General features: G+C 48.4%; 1 protein-coding gene across 5 annotated transcripts in view; it reads left to right on the top strand.

Moving 5' to 3' along the window:
- GLT1D1 (glycosyltransferase 1 domain containing 1) overlaps positions 1-20792 on the top strand; it is a 492486-nt gene that overhangs the window by 370173 nt on the left and 101521 nt on the right. For 4 of the 5 annotated variants that reach the window (XR_010254820.1, XR_010254814.1, XM_063964608.1 and 1 more), the window contains exon 11: positions 3683-3733. The exons of the other annotated variant lie outside the window; for it this stretch is intronic. Coding sequence is in view for 2 of the 4 variants with exons in the window: in XM_063964608.1 (XP_063820678.1) it covers positions 3683-3733 (51 nt within the window). In the remaining 2 variants the exon portion in view is untranslated. The remainder of the gene's footprint in view (positions 1-3682; positions 3734-20792) is intronic. 5 annotated transcript variants of the gene reach the window in all.

Genomic DNA, 20792 nt, shown 5'->3' on the forward strand with positions numbered 1-20792 from the left:
AGTTCGAAGAGGTGCCTCCTCGCCGATTTTTCAGGTCGGCCTTGCCAGCTGCTCCCCCAGAGAGGGAAATAGTTCAAAAGCTGTGTCAACAGCAAGTGATTATCAAGGTTCCCCCAGTACAACAGGGGAAAGGATACTATTCAACCCTGTTCGTGGTCCCAAAACCGGATGGCACGGTCAGACCCATTTTAAATTTAAAATCCCTAAACCTGTACTTAAAAAAAGTTCAAATTCAAGATGGAATCGCTCCGGGCAGTGATCTCCAGCCTGGAAGAGGGGGATTTTATGGTGTCACTAGACATAAAGGATGCATACCTTCATGTCCCCATATATCCTCCTCATCAGGAGTACCTGAGATTCGCTGTACAGGACTGTCATTACCAGTTTCAGACGTTGCCGTTTGGGCTTTCCACGGCCCCGAGAATTTTCACCAAAGTGATGGCGGAGATGATGGTGCTCCTGCGCAGACAGGGAGTCGCAATTATCCCGTACTTGGACGATCTCCTGATAAAAGCAAGATCGAGAGATCAATTGCTGAAAAGCGTGTCGCTCTCTCTGAGAGTGCTACAACAGCACGGTTGGATTCTAAATCTGCCAAAGTCTCAATTGATTCCTTCGACTCGTCTATCATTCCTAGGCATGATTCTAGACACGGAACAGAAGAGGGTTTTTCTCCCAATGGAGAAAGCCCAGGACCTCCAGAACATGGTCAAAGACCTGCTGAAACCAAAAAGAGTGTCGGTTCATCAATGCACTCGAGTTCTGGGGAAAATGGTGGCAGCCTAAGAGGCCATTCCCTTCGGCAGGTTCCATGCGATGACTTTTCAGTGGGACCTTCTAGACAAGTGGTCCGGGTCCCATCTACAAATACATCAGAGGATAAGCCTGTCCCCCAGGGCCAGGGTGTCTCTCCTGTGGTGGCTGCAGAATGCTCACCTTCTAGAGTGTCGCAGGTTTGGCATTCAAGACTGGGTTCTGATAACCATGGACGCGAGCCTCCGAGGATGGGGAGCAGTCACACAAGGAAGGAATTTTCAGGGACTATGGTCAAGCCAGGAGGCTTGTCTACACATCAACGTACTGGAATTGAGGGCCATATACAACGGCCTACGACAAGCGGAGAATCTTCTTCACGACCTACCGGTTCTGATTCAATCAGACAACGTCACAGCCGTGGTGCATGTAAACCGCCAAAGCGGGACAAGGAGCAGAGTGGCAATGGAGGAAGCCACCAGGATTCTACGCTGGGCGGAAAATCACGTAAGCGCTCTGTCAGCTGTCTTCATTCCGGGTGTGGACAACTGAGAAGCAGACTTCCTCAGCAGACACGATCTCCATCCAGGAGAGTGGGGACTTCATCAAGAGGTTTTTGCAGAGATAACAAGTCATTGGGGACTTCCTCAAGTAGACATGATGGCGTCACGCCTCAACAAGAAGCTTCGGAGGTATTGTGCAGGTCCAGGGACCCTCAAGCAGTGGTGGTGGACGCCCTGGTGACACCATGGGTGTTTTAGTCGGTCTATGTGTTCCCTCCTTTTCCTCTCATCTCAAAAATATTGAGAATCAAAAGACGAAAAAGAGTGCAGACAATACTCATTGTTCCAGATTGGCCTCGAAGGGCCTGGTATTCAGATCTTCAGGAAATGCTCACAGCAGATCCGTGGCCTCTTCCTCTCAGGGAGAACCTGTTGCAGCAGGGGCCCTGCGTGTTCCAAGACTTACCGCGGTTTCGTTTGACGGCATGGCGGTTGAACGCCGAATCCTAGCTGGGAAAGGTATTCCGGAAGAAGTCATCCCTACGCTGATAAAGGCTAGGAAGGAGGTGACGGTGAAGCATTATCACCGTATCTAGAGGAAGTATGTATCTTGGTGTGAAGCCAAGAGTGCTCCTACGGAAGATTTCCATCTGGGCCGTTTTCTCCACTGTCTTCAGACAGGAGTGGATATGGGCCTGAAGTTAGGCTCCATTAAAGTACAAATTTCGGCCATATCGATTTTCTTTCAGAAGGAATTGCCTTCTCTTCCAGATGTCCAGACTTTTGTGAAGGGAGTGCTGCACATTCAGCCTCCTTTAGTGCCCCCAGTGGCACCATGGGACCTTAACGTGGTGTTACGGTTCTAAAACTCTCACTGGTTTGAACCGCTTCAGACGGTTGAATTAAAATTTCTCACTTGGAAGGTGGTAATGTTGTTGGCCTTGGCATCTGCGAGGCGGGTGTCCGAATTGGCGGCTTTGTCTCACAAGATCCCCTATCTGATTTTTCCATATGGATAGAGCGGAGTTGAGGACTCGTCCTCAATTTTTGCCCAAGGTGGTTTCATCATTTCATATGAACCAGCCTATTGTGGTGCCTGTGGCTACGGAAGACTTGGCAGACTCCAAGTCCCTGGATGTAGTCAGGGCCTTAAAAATCTATGTAGCCAGGACGGCTAGGGTTAGGAAAACAGAGGCACCGTTTGTCCTGTATGCAGTCAACAAACTTGGCGCTCCCGCTTCAAAGCAGACTATTGCTCGCTGGATCTGTAACACGATTCAGCAGGCGCATTCTACGGCTGGATTGCCATTGCCAAATTCGGTAAAGGCCCATTCCACTAGGAAGGTGGGCTCTTCTTGGGCGGCTGCCCGAGGCGTCTTGGCTTTACAGCTTTGCCGAGCAGCTACCTGGTCGGGTTCAAACACTTTTGCAAAGTTCTATAAGTTTGATACCCTGGCTGATGAGGACCTTGCGTTTGCTCAGTCGGTGCTGCAGAGTCGTCCGCACTCTCCCGCCCGGTCTGGAGCTTTGGTATAAACCCCATGGTCCTTACGGAGTCCCCAGCATCCTCTAGGACATAAGAGAAAATAAGATTTTAAACCTATTGGTAAATCTTTTTCTCCTAGTCCGTAGAGGATGCTGGGCGCCCGTCCCAGTGCGGACTCTTTTCTGCAAGGCTTGTATATAGTTATTGTTTACATAAGGGTTATGTTACAGTTGAAATCAGTCGTTGCCTGATACTGTTGGTTCATACTGTTAACTGGTTGAGTATATTCCAGGTTATACGGTGTGGATGGTGTGGGCTGGTATGAATCTTGCCCTTGGGTTCACAAAAATCCTTTCCTCGTACTGTCCGTCTCCTCTGGGCACAGTTCTCTAACTGAGGTCTGGAGGAGGGGCATAGAGGGAGGAGCCAGTGCACACCCATACTAATGTTTCTTTATAGTGCCCATGTCTCCTGCGGAACCCGTCTATACCCCCCATGGTCCTTACGGAGTCCCCAGCATCCTATACGGACTAGGAGAAAAAGATTTACCGGTAGGTTTAAAATCTTATTATTTGTGTTATCTATTTTTAATATGCCCCAAAAAGAAACTCTACATACAATATGTATAATTAAAATGTAGTAATAATGTCAATAGGTAATTCTGTATACTCTTTTGCAATTAGCATAGTAAACCTACCAAGATAGCCTATTAGTCAATTACACTATAGGGGTATTCAATTATCTGCGAAACCCACATGTTTCGGGGGGGGGGGGGTTTATCTCAGATTTTTTTTATTTATTTTTGCTATCCAATTAGCCCTTATGTTTTCAGTCTGAAAAAATGTTTCATGCAAAAACACATAGGTTCCGCGAAAAGTCACAGACCTATGTGTTTTTGTGGTTGTGGGAATAAAAGGTTTATCGCGGATTATCTCTTTAGGCAGGCGAAACGAAGTCTGGCATCGGAGCTAATTGGATAGCCCCAGGTGAAGTAAGTACAGTAGCCACTGTAATTTACAGTTGCTAATAGGATACAGTCCTATATGTAGTGGTATTATTTGTATCTCTCCAGAAATGTTACCACTTGCCGGAATGAAGATCCAATAGTAGAAGAATGGCCATCATTGCAGTATATACTGTAGTTTTTGATTTGCAAAATGTATTTATTTCATTTACTAAGTTTAATGATGATACCCCTTTTCCACTAGCTCAAAAAACACGGGTAAATGCACGGGGGCGCGCATTTACCCGTGTTTTTTGCAAGTGGAAAAGGGTAAACCCGGATCAAGTGACCCGTGAATCCTACCCAGCTATTTACCTGGGTAGGACACGGGACTGATCCGGGTAGGGTTGTAGTGTAAACGGGAGCCGTGTCGATGCGACACGGCTCCCATTTACACTGTATGGAAGGGCGGCGCTGGGAGATCATGTGATCTCCCTGCGCCGCCCCTGCCGCTTCACTAGAAGTGTCACCAACCCGGCATATGCCGGGTTGTGACTGCTGATGGGAAAGGGGCCGAGCACGGGTCGCAGCAGGGGGCAGCTCCCGTGTCAGGCTCCCGGCTGCGACCCGTGCTCGTAAGTGGAAAAGGGTCAGTCATTCTGTCCTTGCACGAGTGACCTTACAGCAAGTCAGGCATCCGCAGCTGCCCACAACTACAGCTACTTCTCAAGTACTAGTGAGTGCCATAGACAGAAATACAGTTAAGAGCAGAACTGAGTGATGACCCATGTACACATACATATTTATGGAGACTGATGGCACACATATTCACTAATAAAATGCTTTACCCCAAAATATTTTCATTTTGGTGTCCATTAGCTGCATTATTATTAATCTATTGCACTGGTAAAGCATTAGCACTGTCAAAGGGTTAGAACACAATAGGGGAGACAAAAAAAAACCCATTTAATCTTATTTTTAATGTGGCCTTCAGTTGTCAATAAGCAATAATAGTACATATGTATGTCTATTTAGCAGAGATAAAAACACATTGTACAGTTGTTTACTTGACATTCATACCTAACCTGCACATCATGATAGGAGTTTTTTCTCTTACGTCCTATAGGATGCTGGGGACTCCGTAATGACCATGGGGATAGACGGGCTCCGCAGGAGACATGGGCACTTTAAGAAAGACTTTAGATCTGGGTGTGCACTGGCTCCTCCCTCTATGCCCCTCCTCCAGACCTCAGTTTAATACTGTGCCCAGAGGAGACTGGGTGCATTTCAGGGAGCTCTCCTGAGTTTCCTGAGAGAAAGTATTTAGTTAGGTATTTTATGTTCAGGGAGCCTGCTGGCAACAGACTCCCTGCATCGAGGGACTGAGGGGAGAGAAGCAGACCTACTTCTGTGAGTTTCAAGGCTCTGCTTCTTAGGCTACTGGACACCATTAGCTCCAGAGGGAGTCAGAACACAGGTCTCACCCTGGAGTTCGTCCCGGAGCCGCGCCGCCGTCCCCCTCGCAGAGCCGGAAGATAGAAGCCGGGTGAGTATGAGAAGAAAAGAAGACTTCAGAGGCGGCAGAAGACTTCATGATCTTCACTGAGGTAACGCATAGCACTGCAGCTGTGCGTCATTGCTCCCATACACCTCACACACGGCAGTCACTGTAAGGGTGCAGGGCGCAGGGGGGGCGCCCTGGGCAGCATGTAAACCTCTTTTCTGGCAAAAATAGTATATATACAGCTAACCACTGTATATATAAAGAGCCCCCGCCAGTGTACAGTATAGTTGAGCGGGACAGAAGCCTGCCGTCGAGGGGGCGGGGCTTCTCCCTCAGCACTCGCCAGCGCCATTTTTTTTCCACAGCATCGCTGAGAGGAAGCTCCCCGGACTCTCCCCTGCTTATACCACGGTAGAAAAGAGGGTTTTAAAGAAGAGGGGGAGCACATAATTCGGCGCAGATAATATATAACAGCGCTACTGGGTAAAACATTAAATTACTGTGTTTTTTTCCTGGGTCATATAGCGCTGGGGTGTGTGCTGGCATACTCAATCTCTGTCTCTCCAAAGGGCCTTGTGGGGGAACTGTCTTCAGATAAGAGGGTTCCCTGAGTGTGTGGTGTTTCGGTACGCGTGTGTCGACATGTCTGAGGTAAAAGGCTCTCCTAAGAAGGAGATGGAGCAAATGTGTGTGTGTGTGGTGTCTCCGTCGACAACGCCGACACCTGACTGGATATGTGGAATTAAGTGCTAAGGTAAATTTATTGCACAAAAGATTAGAGAACAGACAGGGAATCTACCCATGTCTGTCCCTATGCCGCAGGGACCTTCAGAGTCTCAAAACGCCCACTATCCAAAATAATAGACACTAATACCGACACGGAGTCTGACTCCAGTGTTGACTACGATAATGCAAAGTTACAGCCAAAACTGGCAGAAAAGTATTCAATAGATGATTATTGTAATAAAAGATGTTTTGCATATCACTGATGACTCATCTGTCCCTGACACGAGGGTACACATGTTTAAGGGGAAGAAAGCTGAGGTAAATTTACCTCCTCTCATGAAGAAAAAGAGCGGGAATCTCCAGACAAGAAACTGCAGATTCCCAAAAAGAATTCTCATGGCGTATCCTTTCCCTGCTAGGGCCAGGATACGATGGGAATCTTCCCCTAGGGTGGACAAGGCATTGACACGTTTACCCAAAAGGTAACGCTGACTTAACAGCTATCCTCAGGGATCCTGCAGATAGCATGCAGTTAAAGTACTTTGAAGTCTATTTACACATTCTGGTACACTACTCAGACCGGCGATTGTGTCGGCATGGGTTTATAGCAGCGTGGACAGATACCTTATCAGCGGAGATTGACACCCTAGATAAGGATACCATGTTATTGACCCTAAGAGATATATATATATATATATATATATATATATATGGGTTCCCTGCATTGACCCCCTTGCCTATTTTAAGTTAAGTCAGAACTCCTTACCTTTTATATAAGACCTTCATGTTTTTATCAATATTTGGAAAACTTTTATGTTTTATCCCATTTTTTATGTGTTATTAAAAAACTGTTTGTTTAATTTATATATTTTTTGGCTCATAAATTATAAGTTTTAGCATTTGCATTTATAAACAACACTATTCGCCGGTACCCTTATCCCCCCCACTCTATACTCCTTTCAGCAGTACTGTACCAGTATTGCAATCTTAAGGGTTGGCAGACACCTCTAATAAGGTTTTGTGTGTTTTTAGCATTTTAGCAAACTTTTTACATATATTACTGAGACCATACCCCACAAGTGGCGCTGTATCATTTTTTTGCTACACATATATATATATATATATATATATATATGTATACAGGTTGAGTATCCCATATCCAAATATTCCGAAGAGTGAGATAGTCAAGCCTTTGTTTTTTGATGGCTCAATGTACACAAACTTTGTTTAATACACAGTTATTAAAAATATTGTATTAAATGACCTTCAGGCTGTGTGTATAAGGTGTACATGAAACATAAATGAATTGTGTGAATGTACACACACTTTGTTTAAATGCATAAAGTTATAAAAAATATTGGCTAAAATGACCTTCAGGCTGTGTGTATAAGGTGTATATGTAACATAAATGCATTCTGTGCTTAGATTTAGGTCCCATCACCATGATATCTCATTATGGTATGCAATTATTCCAAAATACGGAAAAATCCGATATCCAAAATACCTCTGGTCCCAAGCATTTTGGATAAGGGATACTCAACCTGTATATATAAAAGATGCTGTCTTATATATAAGACATGCCCAAAGAAACATTGGTCTACTGGGTTCTAGAGTCAACGATATGTCGATTTCTGCTAGACGTGTCCTGTGGAACATGCAATGGACAGGTGATGCCGACTAAAAGAGGCATATGGAGGTTTACCTTACAAGGCTGAGGAATTGTGTGGAGAAGGGCTCTCGGACCTGGTCTCCACAGCTATAGCTGGTAATTCTGATCTTTTGCCTTATATTCCCTCACAGCCTAAGAAAGCACGACATTATCAAATGCAGTCCTTTCGGTCGCAGAAAAACAAGAAAGTACGAGGAGCGTCCTTTCTTACCAGAGGTCAGGGCACAGCTAGTTCCCAGGAACAGAAGTCCTCCCCGGCCTCTACTAAATCCACCGCATGACGCTGGGGCTCCGCTAAGGGAGTCCGCCCCAGTGGGAGCACGTCTTCGACTCTTCAGCAACATCTGAGTTCACTCAAAGGTGGAATTCGAAGAGGTGCCTCCTCGCCGGTTTTCCTTGTCGGACCTACCGGCTTCTCCCCCAGAAAGGGAGATAATATTAAATACAATTCACACATTGTATCTCCAACAGGTGGTGCTCAAGGTTCCCCTCCTGCAACAAGGAAGGGGATATTACTCAACCTTGGCTGTAGTCCCGAAACCGGACGTATGGTCAGTCCTATTTTAAAATTAAAATCTCTGAACCTATACTTGAAAAGGTTCAAATTAAAAATGGAATCGCTCAGAGCGATCATCGCCAGCCTGGAAGGGGGAGATTTTATGGTGTATCTAGACATAAAGGCTGCATACCTTCATGTTCCCATTTATCCACCCCATCAGGCGTACCTGAGAATTGCGGTACAGTATTGTCATTACCAATTTCAGGGGAATTGGCGGAAATGATGGTGCTCCTACGCAAGCAAGGAGTCACAATTATCCCATACTTAAACGATCTCCTAATAAGGGCGAGATCAAAAGAGCAGTTGTTGAACAGCGTGTCACTTTCGCTGAAGGTGTCACAGCAACACGGCTGGATTCTCAATATCCTGAAGTCACAGTTGGTTCCTATGACTCGTCTGCCCTTCTTGGGTATGATTCTGGATACGGACCAGAAATGGGTTTACCTTCAGATTGAGAAGGCCCAGGTACTCATGACTCTGGTCAGGAACCTGTTGAAACCAAGACAGGTGTCAGTGCATCACTGCACTCGAGTCCTGGGAAAGATGGTGGCATCATACTAGGCCATTCCCTTCGGCAGGTTCCATGCGAGGACCTTCCAATGGGACCTACTGGACAAGTGGTCCGGGTCACATCTACAGATTCATCAGTTGATCACCCTATCCCCCAGGGCCAGGGTATATCTCCTGTGGTGGCTGCAGAGTGCTCACCTTCTAGAGGGCCGCAAGTTCGGCATTCAGGACTGGATCCTGGTGACCACGGACGCGAGCCTCCGAGGTTGGGGAGCAGCCATACAGGGAAGAAATTGCCAAGCTCTTTGGTCAAGTCAAGAGACTTGTCTTCACATCAACATCTTGGAACTAAGGGCCATATACAACGTCCTACGTCAAGCAGAGACCTTACTTCGCGACCAACCGGTTCTGATCCAGTCAGACAATGTCACCGCAGTAGCTCATGTAAACCGCCAAGGCAACACAAGGAGCAGAGTGGCGATGGCGGAAGCCACCAGAATTCTTCGCTGGGCGGAGAATCATGTAAGCGCACTGTCAGCAGTGTTCATTCCGGGAGTGGACAACTTCCTCAGCAGACACGACCTACATCCTGGAGAGTGGGGACTTCATCAGGAAGTCTTCGCACAGATTGCAAGTCGGTGGGGATTGCCACAGATAGAGATGATGGCATCCCGCCTCAACAAAAAGCTACAGAGGTATTGCGCCAGGTCAAGAGACCCTCAGGCAGTAGCGGTAGACGCCCTAGTGACACCGTGGGTGTTCCAGTCAGTCTATGTATTTCCTCCTCTTCCTCTCATACCCAAGGTGTTGAGAATAATAAGGAAAAGAGGAGTGAGAACAATCCTCATTGTTCCAGATTGGCCACGAAGGACCTGGGATCCAGATCTGCAGGAAATGCTTACAGAAGATCCGTGGCCTCTTCCTCTAAGACAGGACCTGTTGCAACAGGGACCTGTCTGTTCCAAGACTTACCGCGGCTGCGTTTGACGGCATGGCGGTTGAACGCCGGATCCTAGCGGAAAAAGGCATTCCGGATGAGGTCATTCCTACGCTGATAAAGGCTAGGAAGAACATGACATCTAAACATTATCACCGTATATGGCGAAAATATGTTTCTTGGTGTGAGGCCAGGAATGCTCCTACGGAAGAAATCCATCTGGGCCGTTTCCTTCACTTCCTACAAACTGAAGTGAACTTGGGACCTAAAATTAGGCTCCATTAAGGTCCAGATTTCGGCCCTATCCATTTTCTTTCAAAAAGAATTGGCTTCTCTCCCAGAAGTTCAGACTTTTGTGAAGGGAGTGCTGCATTTTCAGCCTCCTTTTTGTACCTCCGGTGGAGCCTTGGGACCTTAACGTGGTGTTAATTTTCCTTAAGTCACACTGGTTTGAACCACTTAAAACGGTAGAGTTAAAATATCTCACTTGGAAGGTGGTCATGTTATTAGCCTTGGCTTCGGCTAGGCGAGTGTCGGAATTGGTGGCTTTGTCACATAAAAGCACTTATCTGGTTTTCCATATGGATAGAGCGGAATTGCGGACCCGTCCTCAATTCCTGCCAAAAGTGGTTTCATCCTTTCATATGAACCAACCTATTGTGGTGCCTATGGCTACGCGTGACTTGGAGGATTCCGAGTCCCTTGATGTGGTCAGGGCTTTGAAAATTTACGTGGCCAGAGCGGCTAGAGTCAGAGAAACAGAAGCACTGTTTATCCTGTATGCAGCCAACAAGCTTGGTGGCCCTGCTTCAAAGCAGAATATTGCTCGCTGGATCTGTAACACGATTCAGCAGGCGCATTCCATGGTAGGATTGCCGTTACCTAAATCGGTCAAGGCCCATTCCACTAGGAAGGTGGGCTCTTCTTGGACGGCTGCCCGAGGGGTCTCGGCACTACAGCTGTGCCGAGCTGCTACTTGGTCGGGATCAAACACATTTGCAAAGTTCTATAAGTTTGATACCCTGGCTGAGGAGGACCTCCTGTTTGCTCAATCGGTGCTGCAGAGTCATCCGCACTGTCCCACCCGTTTGGGAGCTTTGGTATAATCCCCATGGTCCTTACGGAGTCCCCGGCATCCTCTAGGACGTAAGAGAAAATAAGATTTTAAACCTACCGGTAATTCTTTTTCTCGTAGTCCGTAGAGGATGCTGGGCGCCCGTCCCAAGTGCGGACTACTTCTGCAAGACTTGTATATAGTTATTGCTTAAATAAGGGTTATGTTATAGTTTTCATCAGTCTTGGACTGATGCTATGTTGGTTTCATACTGTTAACTGGCTAGTATATCACAAGTAATACGGTGTGATTGGTGTGGCTGATATGAATCTTGCCCTTGGATTAACAAAAATCCTTTCCTCGTACTGTCCGTCTCCTCTGGGCACAGTTTCTCTAACTGAGGTCTGGAGGAGGGGCATAGATGGAGGAGCCAGTGCACACCCAGATCTAAAGTCTTTCTTAAAGTGCCCATGTCTCCTGCGGAGCCCGTCTATCCTCATGGTCCTTACGGAGTACCCAGCATCCTCTACGGAATACGAGAAAAAGATTTACCGGTAGGTTTAAAATCTTATTTTCTCTAACGTCCTAGTGGATGCTGGGGACTCCGTAAGGACCATGGGGAATAGATGGGCTCCGCAGGAGACTGGGCACTCTAAGAAAGAATTAGTACTAATGGTGTGCACTGGCTCCTCCCTCTATGCCCCTCCTCCAGACCTCAGTTAGAATCTGTGCCCAGACAGAGCTGGGTGCTTTTAGTGAGCTCTCCTGAGCTTGCTGATAAGAAAGTATTTTAGTTAGGTTTTTTTTATTTTCAGAGAGCTTCTGCTGGCAACAGACTCTCTGCTACGTGGGACTGAGGGGAGAGAAGCAAACCTACTAACTGCGGCTAGGTTGCGCTTCTTAGGCTACTGGACACCATTAGCTCCAGAGGGTTCGAACACAGGATCTTAACCTTGGTCGTCCGTTCCCGGAGCCGCGCCGCCGCCCCCCTCGCAGAGCCAGAAGACAGAAGCCGGCAGAAGCAAGAAGACATCGAAATAGGCGGCAGAAGACTCCTGTCTTCACATGAGGTAGCGCACAGCACTGCAGCTGTGCGCCATTGCTCCCACACTACCCACACACTCCGGTCACTGTAGGGTGCAGGGCGCAGGGGGGGGCGCCCTGGGCAGCAATTATGATACCTCTTGGCAAAAGTCACATATATACAGCTGGGCACTGTATATATGTATGAGCCCCCGCCATTAATTTTACACAGAAAGCGGGACAGAAGCCCGCCGCTGAGGGGGCGGGGCTTCTTCCTCAGCACTCACCAGCGCCATTTTCTCTCCACAGCTCCGCTGAGAGGAAGCTCCCCAGGCTCTCCCCTGCAGTCTCCAGGTAGAAAGAGGGTAAAAAGAGAGGGGGGGCACATAAATTTAGCGCATAAATCAGTTATACAGCAGCTACTGGGTAAACACTAAGTTACTGTGTAATCCCTGGGTTATATAGCGCTGGGGTGTGTGCTGGCATACTCTCTCTCTGGGGTATATGCAATTGCGGTCGAATTCCTGAAATTGTCGAATTTCGGGTCATTTTCGACCAAAAAAAAAATTCGCCTATGCAATTCAGTGCTTTCCGACCAAAAAACGGACTTTCAAAATTCGACTTTTTGAAATTCGAATTCGAATTTTTGCAAATTCGACTTTTCTGCAATGATACAAGTGCTGCAATTCGACCAAAGCATATTCAATTCAAGTTTGGAAATTCGACAGCAGTGCTTTTAGACAGCAAATTCGTCATTTTCAATCCGCCACACTTTGGAGGGTGAAAACAAATAAAAAAAATTTAAACATGTTTTTTTTTGTGTTTTTTTTTTTTTGGAATAGCAGATCTATTTATATTAGAAGGGATTAGGTACTTTTTTTTTTTTTTTTTTGGAGGCACAAATATTATTTATATATTTTTTAAAATATTTTTTTTTTTTTTTTTTTTTTATTTATTGCTGGAACGGTAAAATCCTAAAAAAAAATGGCGTGGGGTCCCCCCTCCAAAGCATAACCAGCCTCGGGCTCTTCGAGCTGGTCCTGGTTCTAAAAATGCGAGGGAAAAATTGACAGGGGATCCCCCGTATTTTTAAAACCAGCACCGGGCTCTGCGCCTGGTGCTGGTGCCAAAAATACGGGGGACAAAAAGCGTAGGGGTCCCCCGTATTTTTAACACCAGCATCGGGCTCCACTAGCTGGACAGATAATGCCACAGCCGGGGGTCACTTTTATGCCGTGCCCTGCGGCCGTGGCATTAAATATCCAACTAGTCACCCCTGGCCGGGGTACCCTGGGGGAGTGGGGACCCCTTCAATCAAGGGGTCCCCCCCCCAGCCACCCAAGGGCCAGGGGTGAAGCCCGAGGCTGTCCCCCCCCCCCCATCCAATGGGCTGCGGATGGGGGGGCTGATAGCCTTTTGGGATCATGAAAAGAATATTGTTTTTTCCAGCAGTACTACAAGTCCCAGCAAGCCTCCCCCGCAAGCTGGTACTTGGAGAACCACACGTACCAGCATGCGGGAGAAAAACGGGCCCGCTGGTACCTGTAGTACTACTGGAAAAAAAATACCCAAATAAAAACAGGACACACACACCGTGAAAGTAAAACTTTATTTCATACGTCGACACACACATACTTACCTATGTTCACACGCCGACATCGGTCCTCTTCTCCATGTAGAATCCACGGATACTTGAAAATAAAAGATCAATATACTCACCTCAGCCATGGTCCAGAGATAAATCCACGGACTTGGAGAAAAAAACAAACCGGACAACCGACCACACGGACTGAAAGGGGTCCCATGTTGACACAGGAGACCCCTATCCCTGAATGCAGAGAGACCTGTCAGTGACAGCTGTCACAGAAAGGTCTCTAAAGCCAATCAGGAAGTGCAACTTCGTTGCGCTCATCTGATTGGCTCTGCGCGTCTGAGCAGACAGCGCATCGCACAGCCCAGTCCATTATATTCAATGGTGGGAACTTAGCGGCTAGCGGTGAGGTCACCCGCCGGTCAGCGGCTGACCGGCGGGTGACCCCACCGCTACCCACAAAGTTCCCACCATTGAAAGTAATGGAGCAGCTTTGCGATGCGCTGTCACAGCACAGACAGCGAACAGCCAATCAGGTGAGCGCCACGGAAGTAGCGCTTCCTGATTGGCTGAAGGGACTTCAGTGACAGGAGTCACGTGATGTCCCGGCATTCGGGGAAAGGGGTCTGATGTGAAAGCATTGGACCCCTTTCAGTCCGGTATGGAGCGGGTATTTGCGTTTTTTTTTTTTTTACAAGTACGTGTATTATCTCTCTGGACGTGGATTTATCTCTGGACGCTGGAAGGTGAGTATAATTTTTTCACAGGTACCCTCGGATCGTCGGAGACTGTGGCAGTCGGCGTGTCAACATAGGTAAGTATGTGTGTGTCGGTAGTGTGTAATAAAGTTTTACTATCAAGGTGTCTGTGTCCTGTTTTTATTTGGGTATTTTTTTTCCAGTAGTACTACAGGTACCAGCGGGCCCGTTTTTCTCCCGCATGCTGGTACTTGTGGTTCTCCAAGTACCAGCTTGCGGGGGAGGCTTGCTGGGACTTGTAGTACTACTGTAAAAAACAATATCTTTTTATTATCACAAAAGGCTATCAGCCCCCTCCATCCGCAGCCCATTGGATGGGGGGGGACAGCCTCGGGCTTCACCCCTGGCCCTTGGGTGGCTGGGGGGGGGGGGGACCCCTTGATTGAAGGGGTCCCCACTCCCCCAGGGTACCCCGGCCAGGGATGACTAGTTGGATATTTAATGCCACGGCCGCAGGGCACGGCATAAAAGTGACCCCCGGCTGTGGCATTATCTGTCCAGCTAGTGGAGCCCGATGCTGGTGTTAAAAATACGGGGGACCCCTACTCTTTTTGTCCCCCGTATTTTTGGCACCAGCACCAGGCGCAGAGCCCGGTGCTAGTTTTAAAAATACGGGGGATCCATGCCCAATTTTTCCCTGCATTTTTAGAACCAGGACCAGCTCGAAGAGCCCGAGGCTGGTTATGCTTTGGAGGGGGGACCCCACGCCATTTTTTTTCCGGGTTTTTCCCGTTTTTTCCCGTTTTTTAAAATCCCGGCAAAATCCGCCAAATCGGCCGATTTTCGCCCGCGGTTCTGGCGAATCCGTTTTTCATTGAATATGGTGAATTCCGGCAGCCACCTGCCAGAATTCACCTGGCGAATTGAGTCGGAAAAAAAAACGGCGAAAAATTGCCGCGATTCGCCGTGAATTGCATATACCCCTCTGTCTCCCCAAAAGGCCTTGTGGGGGTCCTGTCCTCAATTAGAGCATCCCCTGTGTGTGTGCGGTGTGTCAGTACGATTGTGTCGACATGTTTCACGAGGAAGGCTACGTGGAGGCAGAACAGGTGCAGATGAATGTGGTGTCTCCGCCGACGGCGCCGACACCTGATTGGATGGATATGTGGAAGGTGTTAAATGATAATGTAAACTCCTTGCATAAAAGGTTGGATAAAGCTGAAGCCTTGGGACAGTCAGGGTCTCAACCCATGCCTGATCCTACAGCTCAGAGGCCGGCAGGGTCTCGAAAGCGCCCACTATCCCAAATTGTTGACACAGATATCGACACGGATTCTGACTCCAGTGTCGATGGCGATGAGGCAAAATTGCAGCCTAAAATGGCTAAAGCCATCCGCTACATGATTATAGCAATGCAGGATGTGTTGCATATATCAGAGGAAAACCCTGTCCCTGACAAGAGGGTTTATATGTTTGGGGAGAAAAAGCAAGAGGTGACTTTTCCCCCTTCACATGAATTAAATGAATTATGTGAAAAAGCGTGGGATTCTCCTGATAGGAAAGTGCTGATTTCCAAAATATTACTTATGGCGTATCCTTTCCCGCCAACGGACAGGTTACGCTGGGAATCCTCCCCTAGGGTAGACAAAGCGTTGACGCGCTTATCCAAGAAGGTGGCCCTTCCGTCACAGGATACGGCCGCCCTAAAGGATCCTGCGGATAGGAAGCAGGAAGGTATCCTGAAGTCTGTTTATGCACATTCCGGTACTCTACTGAGTTAAGCAATTGCTTCGGCCTGGATGTGTAGTGCTGTAGCAGCATGGACAGATACTCTGTCTGAGGAAATAGATACCCTGGACAGGGAGACTATTTTACTGACCCTGGGGCATATTAAAGACGCTGTCCTATATATGAGGGATGCCCAGAGTGACATTTGCCTACTGGGCTCTAGAATAAACGCAATGTCGATTTCTGCCAGAAGGGTCCTGTGGACTCGGCAATGGACAGGTGATGCCGACTCTTAAAAACACATGGAGGTTTTACCTTATAAGGGTGAGGAATTGTTTGGGGACGGTCTCTCGGACCTAGTTTCCACAGCTACGGCTGGGAAGTCAAATTTTTTGCCATATATTCCCTCACAGCCTAAGAAAGCACCGTATTACCAAATGCAGTCCTTTCGTTCACAAAAAAGCAAGAAAGTCAGAGGTGCATCCTTTCTTGCCAGAGGCAGGGGTAGAGGAAAGAAGCTGCACCATACAGCTAGTTCCCAGGAACAGAAGTCTTCCCCGGCTTCCACTAAATCCACCGCATGACGCTGGGGCTCCACAGGTGGAGCCGGGAGCGGTGGGGGCGCGTCTCCGAAATTTCAGCCACCAGTGGGTTCGTTCACAGGTGGATCCCTGGGCTATACAGATTGTGTCTCAGGGATACAAGCTGGAATTCGAAGTGATGCCCCCTCACCGTTACCTAAAATCGGCCCTGCCAGCTTCCCACAGGGAAAGGGAGGTAGTATTAGCGGCAATTCACAAATTATATCTCCAGCAGGTGGTAGTAAAGGTTCCCCTCCTTCAACAGGGAAGGGGTTACTATTCCACAATGTTTGTGGTACCGAAACCGGACGGTTCGGTCAGACCCATTTTGAATTTAAAATCCCTGAACATTTATCTGAAGAAATTCAAGTTCAAAATGGAATCGCTCAGAGTGGTCATTGCAAGCCTGGAAGAGGGGGATTTTATGGTGTCTCTGGACATCAAGGATGCTTACTTGCATGTTCCCATTTATCCACCTCATCAGGAGTACCTCAGGTTTGTGGTACAGGACTGTCATTACCAATTCCAGACGTTGCCGTTTGGCCTGTCCACGGCACCGAGAATATTTACCAAGGTAATGGCGGAAATGATGGTGCTCCTTCGAAAGCAAGGAGTTACAATTATCCCATACTTGGACGATCTCCTCATAAAGGCGAGGTCCAGGGAGCAGTTGCTGATCAGCGTAGCACACTCTCAGGAAGTGTTGCAACAGCATGGCTGGATTCTGAATATTCCAAAGTCGCAGCTGATTCCTACGACGCGTCTGCCCTTCCTGGGCATGATTCTGGACACAGACCAAAAGAAGGTGTTTCTCCCGGCGGAGAAGGCTCAGGAGCTCGTGACTCTGGTCAGAGACCTCCTAAAACCAAAACAGGTGTCGGTGCATCACTGCACGCGAGTCCTGGGAAAGATGGTGGCGTCATACGAAGCCATTCCCTTCGGCAGGTTCCATGCGAGTATCTTTCAGTGGGATCTGTTGGACAAGTGGTCCGGATCGCATCTTCAGATGCATCGGCTGCTCACCCTATCCCCCAGGGCCAGGGTGTCTCTTCTGTGGTGGCTGCAGAGTGCTCACCTTCTCGAGGGTCGCAGGTTCGGCATACAGGACTGGGTCCTGGTGACCACGGATGCAAGCCTCCGAGGATGGGGGGCAGTCACTCAGGGAAGAAACTTCCAAGGGCTGTGGTCAAGTCAGGAGGCTTGTCTGCACATCAATATCCTGTAACTAAGGGCCATATACAACGCCCTGAGTCAAGCGGAGCCTCTGCTTCGAAACCAACCGGTGCTGATTCAGTCAGACAACATCACCGCAATGGCCCATGTAAACCGCCAGGGCGGCACAAGAAGCAGGGTGGCAATGGCGGTAGCCACCAGGATTCTTCGTTGGGCGGAGAATCCCGTGCAAGCACTGTCAGCAGTGTTCATTCCGGGAGTGGACAACTGGGAAGCAGACTTCCTCAGCAGGCACGACCTCCACCCGGGAGAGTGGGGACTTCATCAAGAAGTCTTCACGCAGATTGCAAATTGATGGGAACTGCCACAGGTGGACATGATGGCGTCCCGCCTCAACAAAAAGGTATTGCGCCAGGTCAAGGGACCCTCAGGCGATAGCTGTGGACGCACTAGTAACACCGTGGGTGGTCCAGTCGGTCTATGTGTTTCCTCCTCTTCCTCTCATACCCAAGGTGCTGAGAATCGTAAGAAAAAGAGGAGTGAGAACAATACTCATTGTTCCGGATTGGCCAAGAAGGACTTGGTACCCGGACCTGCAAGAAATGCTCACAGAGGACCCATGGCCTCTGCCTCTCAGACAGGACCTGTTGCAACAGGGACCCTGTCTGTCTCAAGACTTACCGCGGCTGCGTTTGACGGCATGGCGGTTGAACGCCGGATCCTAGCGGGAAAAGGCATTCCGGATGAAGTTATTCCTACGCTAATAAAGGCTAGGAAGGACGTGACAGCAAAGCACTATCACCGTATATGGCGAAAATATGTTGCTTGGTGTGAGGCCAGGAAGGCCCCTTCAGAGGAATTCCAGCTGGGCCGGTTCCTGCACTTCCTACAGTCAGGAGTGACTATGGGCTTAAAATTGGGGTCCATAAAGGTCCAGATTTCAGCCCTATCCATTTTCTTTCAAAAAGAACTGGCTTCTCTTCCTGAGGTTCAGACGTTTGTTAAGGGAGTGCTACATATTCAGTCCCCTTTTGTGCCACCAGTGGCACCTTGGGATCTCACCATGGTGTTGGGTTTCCTGATATCCCATTGGTTTGAGCCACTTAAGACCGTGGAGCTAAAGTATCTCACGTGGAAAGTGGTCATGCTATTGGCCTTAGCTTCGGCTAGGCGTGTGTCAGAATTGGCGGCTTTGTCATGTAAAAGCCCCTATCTGGTTTTCCATATGGACAGGGCAGAATTACGGACTCGTCCGCAGTTTCTGCCGAAGGTGGTGTCATCCTTTCATTTGAACCAACCTATTGTGGTGCCTGCGGCTACTCGTGACTTGGAGGATTCCAAGTTGCTTGATGTAGTCAGGGCTTTGAAGATTTATGTAGCCAGAACGGCTGGAGTCAGAAAAACTGACTCGCTGTTTATCCTGTATGCATCCAACAAGCTGGGTGCTCCTGCTTCAAAGCAGACTATTGCTTGCTGGATTTGTAACACGATCCAGCAGGCTCATTCTGCGGCTGGCTTGCCGCATCCAAAATCAGTAAAAGCCCATTCCACAAGGAAAGTGGGCTCTTCTTGGGCGGCTGCCCGATGGGTCTCGGCATTACAGCTTTGCCGAGCTGCTACTTGGTCGGGTTCAAACACCTTTGCAAAATTCTACAAGTTTGATACCCTGGCTGAGGAGGACCTTGTGTTTGCCCATTCGGTGCTGCAGAGTCATCCGCACTCTTCCGCCCGTTTGGGAGCTTTGGTATAATCCCCATGGTCCTTACGGAGTCCCCAGCATCCACTAGGACGTTAGAGAAAATAAAATTTTACTGACCGGTAAATCTATTTCTCGTAGTCCGTAGTGGATGCTGGGCGCCCGTCCCAAGTGCGGACTTTCTGCAATACATGTATATAGTTATTGCTTAATAAAGGGTTATGTTATGTGGCATCCGTTGAGTGATGCTCGTTTGTTGTTCATACTGTTAACTGGATGTGTTATCACAAGTTGTACGGTGTGATTGGTGTGGCTGGTATGAGTCTTACCCTGGATTCCAAAATCCTTTCCTTGTAATGTCAGCTCTTCCGGGCACAGTTTCCTTAACTGAGGTCTGGAGGAGGGGCATAGAGGGAGGAGCCAGTGCACACCATTCGTACTAATTCTTTCTTAGAGTGCCCAGTCTCCTGCGGAGCCCGTCTATTCCCCATGGTCCTTACGGAGTCCCCAGCATCCACTACGGACTACGAGAAATAGATTTACCGGTGAGTAAAATCTTATTTTTTATTCCACAGTCAACCACTAAAAGCTCCATTGTTGTGTGCTTAAAAGAGAAGTACAATGGAGACCTCAAATTAATCCAACTCTGAATAAAGTTAGATATATAAGCATGTATGTGTGTGCACATTATATGAATGTATGTACACATTTTTTCTCCGGCAGGGTCCACAGGTTATCCACAGGATAACAATGGGATATGATGGAGCGACAGCGGATTGGCACCAAACGATCACAAGCTTTCAGGATGCAATGGGCCCGTCCATATATCCCCGCCCACTGGCTCAGGCAAATCAGTTTTTTGTTTGGTGCGGCAGGAGCCAGACCATGGTCACAGGGCTGCGGTGTGTGGCAGCCCTAAGCTTTCTTATTTTATTTTCTACGTTTTCTGAGTGATCTTTCCTAACAGCCTACTTATACGCATATTGGAAAGAGTCGCTCCAACAACTCTCCACCGGGTCGCAACAATGCTTACCCACGGTACAAGTGCTGTCTCGACGGGTGTTTGTTTCGGATATAACTAGCAGGTCCAGCAGACGTTACCAGGCTTTGGCTGGAGCACGGGGAGAAGGTAAGGCATCGCTTCCACTTAGAAGGGGAATAACGGACACAACCGCACTGTATTGGGAGGAGACTACCAAACAGTAGCTGGCGTGCCGCCACCACAGGTGCTCCAGCGCCAGGCCTTAGGGATCATAAGGCACCAGGAATAGTATGAGGCTGCGATCCCTAGGGTTGATGTCAGCGGTAAGGAGTTAGACACTATCCTGGTCGCCCCTCCCCCCAGTTCATGACCAGTTTCCGCCGGTCTCCCGCCATGAACTGATTGCCTCACTTCCGTCTCAGACGCTACCATGGTCGCAGCATAGGCCGCTGCGTCTGTGTACACTAATCGCTACCGCAGGGAGACCTTGTCGCAGTACAGGCGTCTTTATGACCGGTGCGTCTGCATGCACAGCGCGTCTGTGTTCACTAAAAAGTCCCGGAGCGGCAGTGTACACTAGTAGGGTCTGGATCCACTCAGCGTTCGCTAACGTATTGATCGATCTTGGAAGTGGGGTGAGTCTCCCTGTATCCCACTCTACTGAGTACGGGTTATA

The sequence above is a fragment of the Pseudophryne corroboree genome, chromosome 1 (genome assembly GCF_028390025.1).
Source record: "Pseudophryne corroboree isolate aPseCor3 chromosome 1, aPseCor3.hap2, whole genome shotgun sequence".
NCBI lineage: Eukaryota > Metazoa > Chordata > Amphibia > Anura > Myobatrachidae > Pseudophryne > Pseudophryne corroboree.